Here is a 17,414-nt window from a genome sequence, read left to right on the forward strand (position 1 = left end):
ATAACATTAGGAAGCATACACATCGTCTTGGCTAGTTATACAAATTTCAATTGATAAAACGGGAAAAACGAGCAGTTAAAACCATCATGATTCTCAACATCATATGATTTGACGCCACTGCTTCGAACGTAGGGGAAAGGTTTCCTAAATGGGCCTATCGGGTTATATGACCCTACGGCTGTTTGATGAAATGGCTGAAAAGACAGCATATCTGACCATTGCATTTTGAGGGTGATACGCTTAGAACATAAGGCAAGAAAGAATTTTATGAATTTACAAACTCAAAAAAATTTAAAAAATCATACAAGGTTTTGATACATTTTTATGTAATATTTCGACTTTTAAAAATTATACGTAAATAAGCTTAAAACAAAAACTAGAATGGTTTTTGTTTCTTACTCAATTGAACTTAAGAAAATAAACATACTTCAGCTTTTGTGGAGGTTTAATAATAAATTTATAGTGGAATAATAGAGTGTTTTTGTATGCCCCCATCATGTTTGTAAAATGCCTCCATCCTAAAATAACAGGTTAAATAGAATAAATAAAAGATTTTTATCATTGAACCTTCAAGCTCTGAATAACATCTTAAGAGAGAATTGAAGATCCAAAAACAGATTTGATAAAGTTTTTCTCATGGATGAACTGCCTCCATAGTATGGCTACCCTAAGTTTTGTTTTATTCCATAAAATTATAATATTCATAGATTTTTATCAAACTTCAGCTTTATCGTACGGAAATTATTACTTTCAAGCAGTTTCAATGAAATTATACGGAAATATTGCCCAAAAAACTGAAATTTTGTTCAAAACATAAATAGGCGCATTTAGCCCGCACGGTTTGAGGTTTGGCATTTTAGACAACACTTATAATAAAATCGTTTTCTTGGAAACAGAAGAAAATTTTAACATAAAAATTACTTCAATGTATAGAAAACAGATGCCTGCACACGTGTATATAGTTTTTGTACACATATTGGATGTGATATTTGATTAAATCAGTGTTCTGCTTAATAGGCGCATATAGCCCGCTCCTCCCCTAAGCAAAAAAAAATTCTCACAATCTCTTTACCGACACTCATCACGACACGCGTTCCGTTTGCAATTCATCTTTCTCTCAGGGGGCTGATGCAGTTTTCGAAGTGCAGCCCGTTTTTAGTCGATCCGTTTCTCGCTTTTCGAGTTGATCTTCGGATCAGAGTCTAATGAAAGTGAGTTTAACAAAACAGCTACAGTGCACTTTCCAGCTGCAGTTAATTTGCCGTATCCATTCTAAGTGAAGTGATTCTTTCATTGGAACAGACACAAATTAGAACTATCTTCTGACTATATTCCAGTTTGACAACGAAGTTGGTTTACCGCAAAACAGAGGAAAAAAAAACAAACCTCAACATTCTTCGAATGATAACGAACTTTACATGTAAAGGCAGTAGTTATCAGAAGTGAAATTGGAAAACGGGAAAAAATGGCAAGCAGCAACGCGTTATGCTGCTCATGATGGCTCAAAGAGCTGTTTGATACGGTGCAGTGAAGAAGTGAGTGGTAAATTTAATTTGGAAATCGTCATCATCGTTTCAATTGATCAGTCAATCTACTGTGCCCGCGGGTTTAAAATAGATTACGATCCATAGATTCTGTTAGTCACGATCAGTTAACTGTAGCCTATTCAATCACGTGGAACCGGGTATGAATGTGCTGCGGAGGGTGTGTGTGATTTTAGAATTTCCAGTCAGCCGACAATAGAATTCCGATGAATGATTGGAAATGTCGCTCCGCGAAGCATTGAATAAGGTCAAAGTGAATAAATTAAAGTGTTTATAACTTAGATTCCTTTATGTAATCAGAACACGCATATCGGAGAAATGTGATTCTCCCTGGTGTGGTAGTTACCAGAATAATTGGCTCATTAGACAGCTATAATCTGTATACCTGAGATTTGCAAGTTTGATCACTAGTGTCATCTAGTTAGTGTATATGTGAGTTCCTCAGTTGATTTGCTTACAAAGAAAATCAGTGAACGCGGAAAAAATATTCCGCAGTGAAAATCGGGGGAAATCGAAATAAAACCAATTAAAAGGGTTTGAACAAGGAAATCAGTTCAAAAATATGCTATCAACCATTCCGCATCTATTCCATCTAGTTTCGTAGCCACGACGAGCCGTAGCCGTAGTCGAGTTTTTGAAAAAAAAATAAGTATTTCCATTTTCACGTTTGCAAGAGGTGTAAATGCACCTTAACAGCCGTTTGAGTGGAAGGAACATGATGCGTAGCCACTGGGGTGGTCCAAAAATAGGGATATGTTCTAAAATCAGTATTTCGAAGACTGATATCGTTCCTAGACCTCCCAGAAGGCCTAATGTCAAATTTAGTCAACCTCATTTAGTCAGTTCTAAGAGCATCGGCACCGGTTAGTGCTATCTCAGCTGTTAACCCTGGACACATTCTAGGTCTTATTTTACCTTTAGCAGCTCATTTGCGCACCGGCAAGTGCTTAACTTGTTTACATTTTTTCCACTGGTGACGCGCCGATAGGTGTTGCTGTTGTTTGTTGCTATTTTCTTTTGTAAATTTTTCCTAGATACTTTAGCACCTCTCAAATCAGGAGCCGGTCGGTATACCAACTTGACTCCTGGCTCGCTTTTTTTACACCCAGGAGCAAGATAACACCTAGTTTGAAACCTTGCGGTGCGCCGTACTTACTTACTTACTTAATGATCCCGCGCCGATCCTCCGGTGCATAGGGCCGTGGTAAAAGACCTCCACTGTTGACAATCCGAAGCCAGCGTCTTCACCTGGTCCCAGTCAAGATTCTCGTCGACAGTTCGGATTTCAGCGGCTAGGCTTCGCCGCCACGAGTTTCTGAGTCTGCCTCTTCTGGATTCCAATCTAGCGCCTCTGCAAATCTCGTTGTCATCTTTAGCAGTGTGTGCCAATCCATCTCCACTTACGTTCCCGAATCTCGATTTCTAGCGCCCTTTGATGACACCGGCGATATTCCGCAGGCAGCAGTTTACAAATACTTGAAGTTTTCGCGTCGTTACCGCATATGTGCACCAAGTTTCGCACCCGTACAGCAATACGGATTTGACGTTTGAGTTGAAGATTCGGATTTTTGTTCGTAGAGAAATCTGGCGTGACCGCCAGATGTTTCGGAGACTCGCAAACGCAAATCCGGCCTTTCTGATCCGGGTTTCGATGCCTTTCCTGGTACCACCATCAGGCGTTATCTGGCTACCAAGATACTGGAAGCACTCCACTTTCTCAACTTGTCGCCCAGCTACTATGAAACTGGAGGGATTTCCTGTGTTGATCTCCATCGACTTGGTCTTTCCGACATTGACTTTGAGACCTGCTGCCTTGGAACTTTCGGTGAGGTCGTCGAGTTTGCTCTGCATGTCCGGTTGTATCGTCAGCCAGGTCGAGGTCGTTCAGTTGCTCCATTGTTGAAGGATTCCACGGAAATCCTCGGTTCGATGCACAGTCAATCGATCCAGTCAGAATCTCATCCATTACGATTAGAAAAAGTAGCGGTGATAAGATACATCCTTGTCTCACTCCAGCAGTTACCGGGATTGGTTCCGACAAGACATCGTCGTGCAAGACCTTGCACGAAAATGCCTCGTATTGTGCTTCGATGAGATGGACTAGTTTCTCTAGTACTCCTCTTCGCCTTAGAGCCGCCCAGATGTTTTCATGGTTAAGTCGGTCGAATGCTTTTTCAAAATCAACAAACACCAGCAGAAGAGAGTCCTGAAATTCGTTGATTTGTTGCAGTATGATTCGTAGTGTTGTAATGTGGTCCACACATGATCGTCCGGATCGGAATCCAGCTTGTTGCCGTCGGAGTGTAGCGTCGATTTTCTCCTGGATCCTGTTCAGGATCACGCTTCTATTTCAGCCAGCGAAGGCGCTTCCGAGTTGACGCCATTTATGCGACTTACTGTTGGCGCTTCGAGCTGCGGATTCTGTTGACCATCGCTATTCGTGACTCAGAAGAGTTGTTCGAAGTGCTCAGTCCATCGTTTGAGCTGATCTGTTCGATCGGTCAATAACTGACCTGCTCGGTCTTTTAGCGGCATTCTTGCATTAGTCCTTGCACCACTGAGGCGGCGAGAAATGTCATAAAGTAATCGGATATCTCCATTGGCGGCGGCTCTTTCTCCCTGCGCCGTTGAAGTGTCAAAATGGAGATGATGGAAATGATTGAAAATTGCCCTATAAACATATTTTCAAATACTTGACATTGTGAATCCATGAACACGGGCACCATTTTGTGCCCTTCGATTTTGCAACCGTTAGTCGGTTAGTCGTTAGCGTTAGTCGGTTCAATGCTTAATAGTTTCACTGTGGTCATGATATTGGCTGTTTAGTTTTATAATGGTTTTATGAGAGCCATATATAAATAGCTAAAACTTGACGTTTCTCTCGCAAGCCAACCAATTACACGCGTAGGATGAGTTCCTCATTTTTGAGTTGTTAATCATTATTACAGTAAATGAGGACAGAAATAAGGGATTGGTTGTGAATCGGTGTAATGACACCATGAGTTGAAGACGAATTTCATTGTCTGGCGCCATCTTGAAGTCCAAGATGGCGGCTTCCGCTTAATTTCCAAATGATCTTAAGGTCTTAACATCGCTTGAAACCCCCTACAATATGGATATCGGGTGAAAGAGCTAAACTAGATGAAGTTGAATTTCGCTTTCTGGCGCCATTTCGAAATCCAAGATGGCGGCTTCTGCAGAACTTCAAAATGCTGTAAATTCTTATTAATCGCATGAAACCTTCATAATATGGGTATTGAGTGAAAGGGCTAAACGAGTAGAATCCAAGATGGCGGCTTCCGCTGAGGAGTAAAATGCTTTAAATGACTAAAAAAATCGCATGAACCCCCTATGGGCACTGGGTGAAAAGGCTAAACTAGAAAAAGTCGAATTTCACTATCTGATGCTATCTTGAAATTCAAAATGGTAGAATTCGCTTAACTTTAAAATGCTGTTAACCACTGAAAATAGCATGAAAGCCGCACAATATGAGTGTTGGGTGAAAAGGCTGAATTAGATGAAGTCGAATTTCTCTTTCTGACACCACCCAAGGCTTAACAAGAAGAAAGCAAATTTCGCTTTCTGACGCCATCTTGAAATCCAAGATGACAGCTTTCGTTTAACTTTAAAATGCTGTTAATCATTGAAAATCGCATAAAATCTCCACCATATTGCTATTGGGTGACAAAGCGAGATTACGAGCTCAACCAGTACAAGTCGAATTTTGCTATCTGACACCATCTTGAAATCTTTTAAAACCTGAATATTATTGATAATAGCATGATAGCTGACACCATCATGAAATCCACGATGGCGGCTCTCTATTGACTCTAAAATGATAGTGAAATTTGACTACTTCTAGTTTAGCCCTTCCAGCCAATACCCACCCAAGTAACACCGATTGTTTTGTAAGACTCTTCAAGCCTCTTTTGAAACCTAAACTTGGTCTTGTGGCCTGCTATAAAACTTTCAATGTTACTAGGGCATATTGTGGAGATTTCATGCGATTTTTAGTCGTTTACAGCATTTTGAGTTAAGCGGAAGCCGCCATCTTGGAATTGAAGATGGCGTCAGATAGTGAAATTCCAATGTGGTACAAAGAACGTGATGAACAAACACGCACACTATTATAGAACTGATTATTCAAAAAGTTAAAAGGTAAACAAAGCCTACGTCACTTGCCAGGATGTTTATGTATCCTATGCGAGAATCGTAAACAGCAGTTGGCAATGAATTTGTTCTCTAATTTTTGCTGGTACAGCGATGATAGTTGTTCGTTTGAAAATGCAACTGACGTCACGAATTGGCATGGTTACAATGTTTACAAAAAAAAACTTTTACTAACACTTTGCACGGAATTTCTATCGCCACCTGAGATATGTATACAGGTTGGTGAAATTCGACTTCTTCTACTCTAGTCCTTCCAACTTATACCCATATTATGGGGGTTTCAGGCGATTATCAATAACATACTTGTTTGAAAAGAAAAGCCGAAGTTGCCACATTGGATTTCAAAATTTCGTCAGAATAGAAAATTCCACTTGCTCTTGTGTAGTCTTTCCACCCAATACTTATACTGTGGCGTTTTCAATTGGTTTTCAGTAATTTACAGCATTGTAGAAGCCGCCAGTCCGACTTCTTTTTGTTTAGCCCTATTACCTCATACCCATATTATGAGGGTTTCAAGCTATTATAAATAATATACAGGTTTGAAAAGAAAACATTTCAAGATGGTATCAGATAGCAAAATTCGACTTGTACTGACTGGTTGAGCCCGTTCACCCAATACTCATATTGTGTATTTTTCATGAGATTTTTAGTCATTCAAAGCTTTGAAAAACAAAGCGGAAGCTGCCGTTTTGGATTGATGATGGCGTCAAGCAACAAATTTTATCTCCTACTGGTTGGGCCCTTTCACCCTATACTCATATTGTAAAGATATTCATACCACTTCTGGCGATTTGAAGTATTTTAAAGATTTCTATATTTTTTTTCCTTTAGTTCTAAAACAACACACATGACTGTTCAAAACTGTGAAAAAAATGGGAGTTCCAATTCAAAAGCGTACAATATTGCCTTAGCGTGTCCTGTGTTGACATCGTCATGGAGAACCGTCCCTTAGTTTTATTAATTATTTAAAATCAAGCACTGAGTACCTTTAAAAAACATGCAATAAAAGCTTGGAATAAACTTTTTAGTTTATATTTTATTGAACTTTTTATAAAGCATTCAGAACTCTTTCTAAACAACGTAAACAGTCTTTCTAAACAACTTTAACAGTAACATAGTTCATGCTTTTATAGCGTTTTCATATCCACCTGAAAACAAATGGTAGAATCAAAAATCTAAGCATTTTTATGACCATAATAAAACAATTATAAAACTGCATTTTAAATGCAATAATAAAACCATGATAAAACTATGCTTTCTGAATTGGATATAATTAATCGAATTACGAGGCTATCGAAAACTGATATAATATAGCTATGATCGTAAAGACTTTTTGATATAATTTGAGATATTTTGACATCCTACGAGAAAGACTGCATTTTAACTCATGATTATATAAAGAAAAATATATAAAAATTTTATAGGTGTACTTTATCTGAACCGTTGTGGTTTGATTGTTTCCTCAACACCCACAGATCAAAATCTACTCCAATCGCGACTTGAAGATATTTGCACATAATTGGCATAAGATTTGCATAATATTGGCGTGAAGGAGTTTTTTGCCGAATGACCTTATCCTTCCAGGTATACGCATGGCATATGCCTGAAAGAATAAAATATATTATTTTTATCCCATCACAAGACAGGATGATGAAAACAATTAGCAGATTGATTGGCCGTGAGAGAAACACTACGAGAATAAATACCACGTTCTTCAACTTACCCAGATAGAACACATAGCAAAGTGGCGTATGATCGTGGCAAGAGTAGTCGAGACAGTTGTTTTGAGTTCGGTGCTCACTCTCCCGTCGACATTTTTTTCGTTTTTTTTTTTTTTTTTTTTTGATGAATCATCCAATAGAAAATCCCTGAAAATAATCTCGAGCTCGAGTTTCTAATCCAATGCTGTCAAAAAAAAAAAGACCTAGAGAGTTCCAATCGGTATTGAAATTTCGCAACTGCAAAAACTTGTAACCTCAATACTCTGTTCAAATACTATACCAAACCAGATGGGGTTTTTTTTAATAAAAAAAAATCTTCCCTATTTTGCCATGATCAGATTTCAGATTACAAATGAAATGGTATAACTTCAAATCTTTTCAACTAGCTATTCTTGTTTTCTAGATAACCTTATACCAAAGTGATGGCCAAAGATTCCGACAGCGCTCTGGAGCTGGGAATCATAGATCTGCCCAAGCAAAACACAAGCAAACTCGTCAGTACTGGAACCGACGCTGCAATCCGGGATTCTTCAACTTCACTGATGCGTAGCCAGAGTGTAACCGAAATAGATGGGGGCGGACGGCGAAGCCGCGGTCAACAAACCCAGTCGTACGATATCCACAAAGGGATCGCCGAAAGTGCCATGGATATTTCGCTGTTGACGGCTAACGCAAATCAGCTGCGGCTGCTCATCACCTACAATGGCCGATCGAAGACTTACATTGCGTGCATAACGCTGGTCATCGTTTCCCTGGTGCTGCAGATACTGGTGGCCAGTGGGGTGATCATAATTAAGGTAGTTTATTTTGTTTATGATTTACTAGCTTTTAAAAACTTCTTTTGTTTCTAGAGTCAACCAAAATCACGAAGAAGCACTCCAATAGAACGGTTAAAAATAGCGACCTCAATTGGATTGACGATCATTACGGTTATCAACATTTTAGTGGCTTCGCTGGTAGTCACCCAGGCAGAACCGGATTCCAATAAAAATTGATAGTAAATCAGTTGAATAAGCTTAATACTATGCACTACATTAAGAGGTAGGATCAAGCAAAAACGATAGTCTAGGATAGATATTTTTAAGGATGCACAAAGAAACTCAATAAAGACCCCCGAAGCTTTACAACATAATATATTCCAGAAATAGTTTTATCGAAAATTCCTAACTTCAGTTTCTGCAATAGCTTAGGTTGGTTAAAATATTTACTTTTTTGCTTAATCAGCGAAAATACGGTAACTGAAAAGAATTTAGATCATCTAAACTCAAATCGAGCTCTTTTCAACATCAGGTATTCAGCTTTGAAAGATGCTTCCGTGAGCGTTCAAATTAACGTATTTTTCATCTTTGAACCGCCATTAAACAAAAATTGTTCATTCGAATTCTGGACGCTGATTTCCTTGTAAATAATATTTTGTTTTTATTTGTATATCAGAAACGAAATGCATCACGGTATATCATATTACGAAACCGTCAACCCGGCAACCGACGGGTTGCAGTAGAAATAGATAAACCACACAGGGGAATGTCAGGTCCTTTTTTTGTATTTAAGTATTTGAGAACGTTTTTAACCCAAAATGGAACCAACTGGTCCGAGTCCGGAAGCGAAACATTGTGGTTTCCAGAATTCCGTTTTTTGTAGGCGCTGCCTTTGCCGTGATCCGGTTTTATGGCCTGTTTTGAAATGCTGAGTGCTTTTCGACCGACAATTACTCTTGCCAAAGTCTTTTCAAGGCATATGGAGGATCAAACGGATGAAAAATACGAAATACCTGGAGAAACTCATGCGTCCGTTTTACCCGACCTTGGGGTGTCCGTCTTCCCCGCTTTAGCATATTTTGTTTCATAACGTTTGTTGTTCAAGTCCTTCGACCGAAATTCGCTGATTTTCCTCCAGATGGTTAAAGAGAAGCCTAATAAACTCTCCACTGCACCTTTGAAAAAGGTTGACATTTTCAAAAATGTTGCGAGTTATGAACTATTTTCTGAGTAGAGAAAATTACATCAAATAATGGATCCTCGAAGTTTTTGTTTGTTTTGTTTACTGTTACCTTGCTAGATGTAAATAAACAAAGGGTTTCGAAAGTGTTGATACACAAATGCAAACAAATTCCCATCATTAGATTTATGCCAAACATTGTAGTTTTCGAAATATTAGGTGGCATGAATAAGAAAATAGCAATTGCTTCGACAGCTTTTACTAAGCTCCAACTTTAGAATGGAAAAATTTGAAAGCATTTGCTCTACTAGACACAGGCGCGGTCCTATGAAGGGGGTGATCGGGGTGAACAATTTTCAATTTTCTTTATTTTTAAAAATTTCTAATAATTTAATGGATTAACACAGGGGTGAGCAACCTTTTGAACCAACGGGCCAATTTAAATTTGAAATTTTGTCGGCGGGCCGCACTTATAATAACTTTTTTTTCAAAAATAAGCAGAGTTCCTTGTCATTTTTATAACCGAAAGTTTCTGGCAAAAAACAAATCTGAAAAAGGAAAGATAAATCGAATTAACTTTTTTAATATCAGAAATTCAACACGACTTTGTGAATACCCGATATTGAGAAGGTGCTTCATTAAACTTTTGTCATTTCTCAATTCTTTCAATTTTTTTAAAGTACTTCTTGGCAAACATTCGTTCATAGAACATTCTTGTTCAAACCGATGGTACTATTATTCGTCATCACTTCCATTTAAAAATTTCCTGGAGCCATCCACAATGATAACTAAACGAAAAAATATGAATTCAAAGAAATCGCCGTCTTCTTAGCGTTGGACGTTGAATCGCTAATTGACTTTGTGGGATTTTTTTCCACAATTAAAACTTGTCCTCAAAGCCTAGATTTTTTCCTTCAAACGGTAAAACCCCCGTTTCTTAAATTGAAATTGAACAAGGTGGTCAAAATCACAGAAAAATTTTCAATTTCACATATTATTAAACAATCAGGTATCTACAAAACTACATTCTTAATTCTAGAATCTTTAAGCAGATTTTTAATTTTTTTTCATCTTATTTAGATATTATTGGGATATAATTTCTTTAGTAATAATAATTCAAGTTGATAAAAAATTCGAAAACGTTCACCCAGTCATTATTATTAAACTTTCGTAATTTTCGTCAATATTCAGAAATAAAAAATATTTCACAAGGTTTTGGTTTTAATTTTTTCCAGTTTTTTAATGCTAGCCGAACCATCCTTTTTGTCGAATTCTATAGACAAATTTAAAAATATTATCTGCTGAGCTTTTTTTTATCATAAAACTTTATTTTTGCTTGAAACGAAAATAATGACTTGACTAACGGACTTCGAAATTCCTTTGATCATGTGTAGCTTCCGATTTTCAGCTGCTCTTCCTAACTTCAATGGATTTTGCTTTTCAAAGTTGTAGGAGTTGAATTATTAGGAAAAATGTATCCTGATTCCTGAATAATAAAAAAAACTTCAATATTACATTATGCCAATAGACAATATTGCATTTATGCCTTGAACAGAATGCTTTAAAAGCTAGGGAAAAGGTTAACAATCTGAATGATTGTTGGGAAAATGCAGATTAGCGCATATTTCACCATGTCATATTCATTTTTCCTAATAATCAATTGTAGAAAAAAGTTTAGGCATGAACATTAGAAAAAAGCTTCGCGGGCCGCACATAAGGGTCTCGCGGGCCGCGGGTTGCTCACCCCTGGATTAACAGATCTTGGTCGTTCTAAGAAGTAAAAAAAACCTTTGGCTTTCAAATTTCCTTAATAGTAAGAAATTTAAATTTTAGTCAAATTATCCATTGGAGTGATCATTTTTCCAGTAGGCGCTTAAGAAACGTATGACTTCAATTGACCATCTAACTTTCTAATCTTTCTTTTTGTCTTTTAGTCACCAATATTTCACTAAACAAATTTAGTCGTAATACACAACAAGTGTTAATGCCGCATTAAGTTCATTTTTGATGAAGTTTTGAGCAGCGAAAAGCTTCCCATTACGATTTTTTTTTTTGTGTTTCAAAATATTTTATAAATCGATGGAAAATATCAATCCAGAATCAGGAAAAATCTTTCTAATAATATGTACTTTAATTTAAGAATAAAAAGCTAATATTTACATATCTGAAATTTAAATATAAATTTGAATTCGAAATTTGGTTTTTTTTCTTTTGTTTACAGCTGGTTTATTGAAAATTTGTAAACTTTATAATGTCATATCAGATGTCTAATGCTAACCTCATGTTAAAATCTTAAGTACTACTATTTTCATTTGCGTTTACAAGAAATTCATGACTTAGAATTGAGGATCTGAATCACAGTAAAGATTCTCTTCCGCTTGTTTTTTTTTTTTGGTTATGAAAAGGACTGTCTTGCCTATTTTTGATAGATTTTTAAGTTTACGTGTGTATGAGATATTTACTATGCAAAAAGACATGATAAAAATAATTTTGCACAAATTTGCTCCTTTTGCGCATTTTGTGCCTCGAAAATTCTTCATTGTTGACTCGAAAGCTCATGAACTGTTGATTTTTTCTGATTTTTTTCGTACCAATTGGTTATTAAGTATAAGGAGCCACTCTAGGATCCACACGAAGTTCAAATCAACTATCGGAGTGCAACTCTTGATCTTAAATATGGTGAAAAGTTTATGGTTATTTGGGATAACTGAATGAAGACTCCCTACATAATGCAAAAAATCCATTTCCGGCAGAGGCAAAAAGTTTTGCCTGACTAGTAGACACCAAGTAAATAACTAATAATGATCAGATCCAAAGATCACAATCTGTGCATCCGGTTTTTACGCAATATGACAGATGTGTTCTGATGGACAAAAAAATTTATGTTAAAACCGGATTTAAGAGATCAATTTCTTCGAGATACCAACTCATGAAAAGGTTCCAACCAGATTCCAATTGCTTTTTCCAGGTGAGTTTGTGTAAAATATCATGATTTTGCAAAGGTTTTGGTTCTGTGGTAAAAAAAATAAATCAAAACAGTGAAAAAAGTGTGCAAAGATAAAAAAGAGATTTTATGAAAAAGGTAGAGTATTTTTTGAAATCTTTGATAAATATTTTTTTTGATATTTTTAGTTTAAATCTCATATTAACACCTTCATTTCCTCGATAGAAAGTTTTTCGATTAAATGAATAGTTTTTAAAATACACACGTTTGTAACTGCCCGGATACTAAATGATCATAGCCTTAAATGCAAGAAAATAAGAAAGGAGAGAAAAAATCTGACAAAAAATCGAGTTTGGGACTCAAAAATCTTCCAAAATCAGTTTGCCTCGGCTTTAATTTTTCCCTTGTGAATTAAAACTATATCCTTATCATTCAACTATTTAAGTTAAAATTTAGCTTTGGCATAAGGTTTGAAATTCTGAATCTGAAAACTTGGCTATTTCAATTGCGAATGATTGAGACTCTTCACTAAAGAAAAGTATCAACTTCCAGAATTAAACCTTCATTTCATAATTTTTTATTATAATTCAAAATTATTTTAAAAAATTAGGAATTATTTGTACATGAACAATAAAAAAGGCTAATCACTTTTTTTTATAATTTATTAAATAATTTATTGATTTTGAATGATAACTTTAAATTCATAAGCAAATGAAATTAAATTAGGTTGAAAAAATTTTTTTCTACATTTTCATCTCTCAACAACGTGTGTTTTATTTTTCATTGAAAAAATTACATTTAAAACGAGAAATTCTATAAAGAGCTCTTAAGGGGACAATTATAAAATACCAGATATACCTACAAATAAAAAAAATTCAACATTTTATGGCAGAGGATATTATAGAGTCGCTGGTTGTTTTTTTAAAGGGTGTGTAAGTTGTAAGTTGTAATCAACCCCCTGGCAACTTGACAGTTCGGTTGAGTTTCGCGTGTCTGTTTCATAATCGCAGATGTCGCATGTGTGCTGCTTGTTTACATGCTTTTCGAGTCATGTATATGGAAAGGGCACACTATTAAATGTGGTGCGAATCAGGCAAATTCATAACTTTCGAATGAATAAAAAAAAAGTTTTAACCGAAATAGTTAATCTTATTCAATATTCTACCAATTTATATATTGTGTAGGAACAGTTTTTATTCATAATGGCAAAAGTTCTGCTATAATGTGATTGTTTTGTCATTTTAAAAAGTTCATATGCATCGCAACTTATGGCAATCACTTAATTATTGATGCGGTAATGTTGTATTTTTCATTTATTGTGGTTGAGTGTCTTCAACAGTTTCGGTGGAAGGTAAACTTGTCCCAAAAATCTGCCGGATATCAGTAATTTATTTAAAGCATTCCAGAACTTTTATACCTCATGTAGGACACACAAATTAACGCTCTTCTCGTTTTCTTGGACTAAACTTTTGAAAACAGATTCACTTCACATAAAACGTAGCCAAAAGTTCCAAATTCAAAACTATTTTTTAGTTATTGAATCAGTTACAGAAAACATATTTCAATATCGGTCCTTCCGACATGTTAAATAGCTCGATTTTCGATTTGACAGAACCAGAGAACCAGAAAAAACTGGCACACACGATTTGTATGGGAAACGTCAAGTTGCCAGGGGGTTGGTTGTAATTGCTATTCTCATTTGAAAAAAGTCATGCATTAAAGGGTTAAGCAAGATTTTTTTTTCTTCGATGTACCTAATACCATATCTCGACTAGGGCTTGTGATATAGCTCAGTTGGCAAGTCGGTTGCTTCCTGAGTCGATGTCCGTGAGTTCGAGCCCAAAAGTAAACATCGATCACAGTTGTACCGGATAAGTTTTTCAATGACTTGTTCGCCAACTACATCGTTGATATAAGTCGCGAATGACATAAAGATGTTAAAACGATTATTATCGAAAAAAAAAGAAAATATCTCGACGTTTTACAAATATCTATATTACTTCTCGCCTATGATCCCCCCTAGGTGATTAGTGATTAGAGTGCCCCAAATGACCCGACATTTGAAAAAGTTATGCACTGCAGGCGGCGCTGCACGAAAGTTCACTTTTTCATGAATACTATGACTATGAAAACTATGACAAATATTTCATCCGAAGCCTGCATTTTGATTTAAAGTCTGTTTCACATAGAATCTGGTCGCATCTTTTCATTTACTGCAGCGCCTCTAGTTGTCACATCGCGAATCTATTGACAGTGTTTTGATCCGGATGGTTTGTTTAATTAGAGCAAGTTCACTGGTGTTGGGAAAAAGTGATAGAAATTTTGACATTTTGAAAATTTTACCATGCAAAAATGTTTTCAAGATCTTGGGGCGTTGTATTTTTTTACAACACTGTTTCTATTTCAGCCGTATGTGATAGAAATATTGCAATTTTTGCATCACAGCATGCGAAAATACAACACGTGTTGTAAAAAAATTAGAAGGCCACAGATCTTGATAATGTTTTTGCATGGCAAAATTTTCAAAATGTCAAAATTTCTACCACTTTTTCCCAATTTTCAAAATGTGCCGTAAGTGTCGAAATTTCTACCAGTTTTTCCCAACACCAGTGAACTTGCTCTTAGTGGTGAAAATTTCACCAATATTGAAGCAGTCAGTCAAAAGTTATCGACGACGCAATGCGAATGGCGCGAGAAAATTCTCACGTAGAGAAACCGACGTGGTCAGGGGTAAAGATCGCGAAATTCCTGAAATATCCAAAATTTACTGTTAATTCGGTGCTGTAACGTTACCGGAAGACCCTTACGGTGGATCGAGCAAAACAAACCAGGCGTAAAAGTGGAACATATGACCGGAAGCTGCGAGCAACGGTAATTCGATCAGTTCACAATAATCCTGGAATCTCCTTGCGTGATTTGGCGAAAAAGTTCAAGACGTACAAGCTCGACGAATTTGTTTGCGAGAAGGCTTGTGGTCGTATCATGCAAGCAAACACCCCAACAGGACGCTGAAACAAAACCTGGTTGCCAAAACCAGGGCAAGGAAGTTGTACGAGAAAGTGTTGACCAAGTACAACGGATGCATTTTGATGGACGACGAAACTTACGTCAAAATGGATTTTGGACAAATACCCGATAACAAATTTTACCTTGCGAAGCGTAAAGGGAATGTTCCGGGTAGATTCAAGTTTGTTTTCGCAGATAAATTTACTCGTAAGTTGATTTGGCAAGGGATCTGTAGTTGTGGGAATAAGACTAAGATTTTCATCACTGGGGACACAATGAATGGAAATGTTTACAAAGAAGAATGTCTCCAGAAAAGGATTTTGCCATTCATTTGGTCCCACAAAGGTCCGGTGAAGTTCTGGTCGGACCTTGCAAGCTGCCACTACAGCTGGGATGTCGTTAAGTGGTATAAGGAGAACAAGATCGATTTTGTTGAAAAAAAGTATCATTCCACCAAACTGTCCGGATTTTCGTCCCATCGAGAAATATTGGGCAATAGTTAAGGACAAACTGAAGAAATGTGGCAGAACCATGAAAAAACCCGCTCAAATGGAAAAGTTGTGGAACAAGATGGCGAATGAGGTTACCAGCAGTACTGTGCAGAAAATGATGGGTAGTATTACAAAAAAAGTTCGAAAATTCATCCGAAAAGCTGACGAATGATTTTTATGTATTTTTTTTCCTTTAAGTGCAATAAAAACCCTACAAAATGACATTTTTACTTTTGTTGTACGTTATTTCTTTACGGAGAAATGATCTTTTTTATCCGACCAAATTCTATGTGAAACAGACTTTACGTTAAGACACAAAAATTATTAAGCTTCAAAAAATAGTTATCTTTTTAAAGGGTGATATTCATCACTATTAATGGGAGACACTGCTTCGAACATTTTGACGCAGCATTAACAGTGATGAATATCATCCTGAAAAAAGTTACCCCATTTTTGAAGTTTTTTTATCATAAGTCGAATCCAAATGCCTTTTTCGGATGAAATATTTGTCATAGTTTAGGCTTTAAGAAAAACCATTTCATGAAAAAGTGGATTTTCATGTTCCTCCCGAACAAAACGTCTCAAAATCCCATACAAATTTAGGCTCGTTGAGCGACCCTTTCCCGTGATCCGGTCTGGCCTAAATTTGATATAATTTCAATAATTTCTTAAACACTTAAACATGGCACTATTTTTCACATTTTATTGAACAAAAACAAAACATCCTTAAACGTTAGCAAGTCAGGTTTCCCTCACCTTACCGAGAAGGTGAGCGCTATGGCATTTGAGGTTGCAGCACTACGCCATTCAATAACGAGAGCACGATGATGTTCATCAAACAGATAATGGAAGCCCCAACGGAAAGCGTGTTTTTCAGCCGGATCCAGCGTTGGTCGTTGTTTACCTGCAAGGATTTATGCAAGTACAAGTATGTTAGAATTGGCTAGGTTCACCACACTAATTATCTACAGAATAAAAAGCCAAGCTCAAGGTTCAAACAGCTAGAGCAACTTAAACTGGTTCGAGTTTCAGCACTTCTCAAAAGTTTAAATGTGACACATCAGAAAAAGGACACTAACCGATATCGTTATCATCGCGACGGCAACTAATATCTGCAGGATCAAGGACAAGATCACCATGGCCAAGCAAGCCTCGTACGTGGGTTCCGTCCTTCGGTTGTCATTCAACAGTCGCAGCTGATTGGAGTTCGATGCAAGAAATCCCAAATTCAATGACACTTCCATCACTACCCGATAAATGGCACTATCGGATTGTCCCGTTGTGGTGCCCCCGGACTGGTTCCGATTAACGAGCATCCGGATCCGGTTGTACGTTTCCTGGGCCTCTCGATTGGGAGTATTTTCAAAGTTGGCCCACTCATTGTCCAGGTTTGCCCGAACTCGATCAGCATTGCGATCGTAGATCGTCGGATTGGTGCGCACTTTCTGCTGCTTTTCGTTTCCGGTGAAAATGTGAACCGCCCCCAACGTGTTCTGCTCCACATGTTTCCGCACTCTTCCCAAATTGTCGATGTCAATGTGGGTGTCCATTATTTTTGCCCTTATTTATCGCTCTTCAACCATGAACCGTGAGAAGTTTT

At 37.0% G+C, this 17,414-nt stretch overlaps 2 protein-coding genes across 4 annotated transcripts; one reads left to right on the top strand and one right to left on the bottom strand.

Moving 5' to 3' along the window:
• Positions 1-1,149: 1,149 nt before the first annotated feature.
• LOC129746727 (ninjurin-B-like) lies at positions 1,150-8,779 on the top strand. 3 transcript variants are annotated; one of them, XM_055740580.1, is made up of 3 exons: positions 1,150-1,535; positions 7,839-8,232; positions 8,287-8,774. In XM_055740580.1, the coding sequence occupies exons 2-3, from the start codon at positions 7,858-7,860 to the stop codon at positions 8,428-8,430; spliced, it is 519 nt and encodes a 172-aa protein (XP_055596555.1). In that variant the 5' UTR covers positions 1,150-1,535; positions 7,839-7,857; the 3' UTR covers positions 8,431-8,774. The 3 variants fall into 3 exon arrangements, with proteins under 3 accessions (XP_055596555.1, XP_055596557.1, XP_055596556.1); XM_055740582.1 differs by lacking the exon at positions 1,150-1,535 and adding an exon at positions 1,699-1,791 and having other exon boundaries at positions 8,287-8,779; XM_055740581.1 differs by lacking the exon at positions 1,150-1,535 and adding an exon at positions 1,845-1,976 and having other exon boundaries at positions 8,287-8,779.
• Positions 8,780-16,565: 7,786 nt separating this feature from the next.
• On the bottom strand, positions 16,566-17,414 carry LOC129740959 (ninjurin-B-like). Its single transcript, XM_055732625.1, has 2 exons — positions 16,894-17,414; positions 16,566-16,718 (listed from the first exon to the last, which is right to left on the bottom strand). The coding sequence occupies exons 1-2, from the start codon at positions 17,362-17,364 to the stop codon at positions 16,590-16,592; spliced, it is 600 nt and encodes a 199-aa protein (XP_055588600.1). The 5' UTR covers positions 17,365-17,414; the 3' UTR covers positions 16,566-16,589.

Source organism: Uranotaenia lowii, chromosome 2 (assembly GCF_029784155.1).
Source record: "Uranotaenia lowii strain MFRU-FL chromosome 2, ASM2978415v1, whole genome shotgun sequence".
NCBI classification, from domain to species: domain Eukaryota; kingdom Metazoa; phylum Arthropoda; class Insecta; order Diptera; family Culicidae; genus Uranotaenia; species Uranotaenia lowii.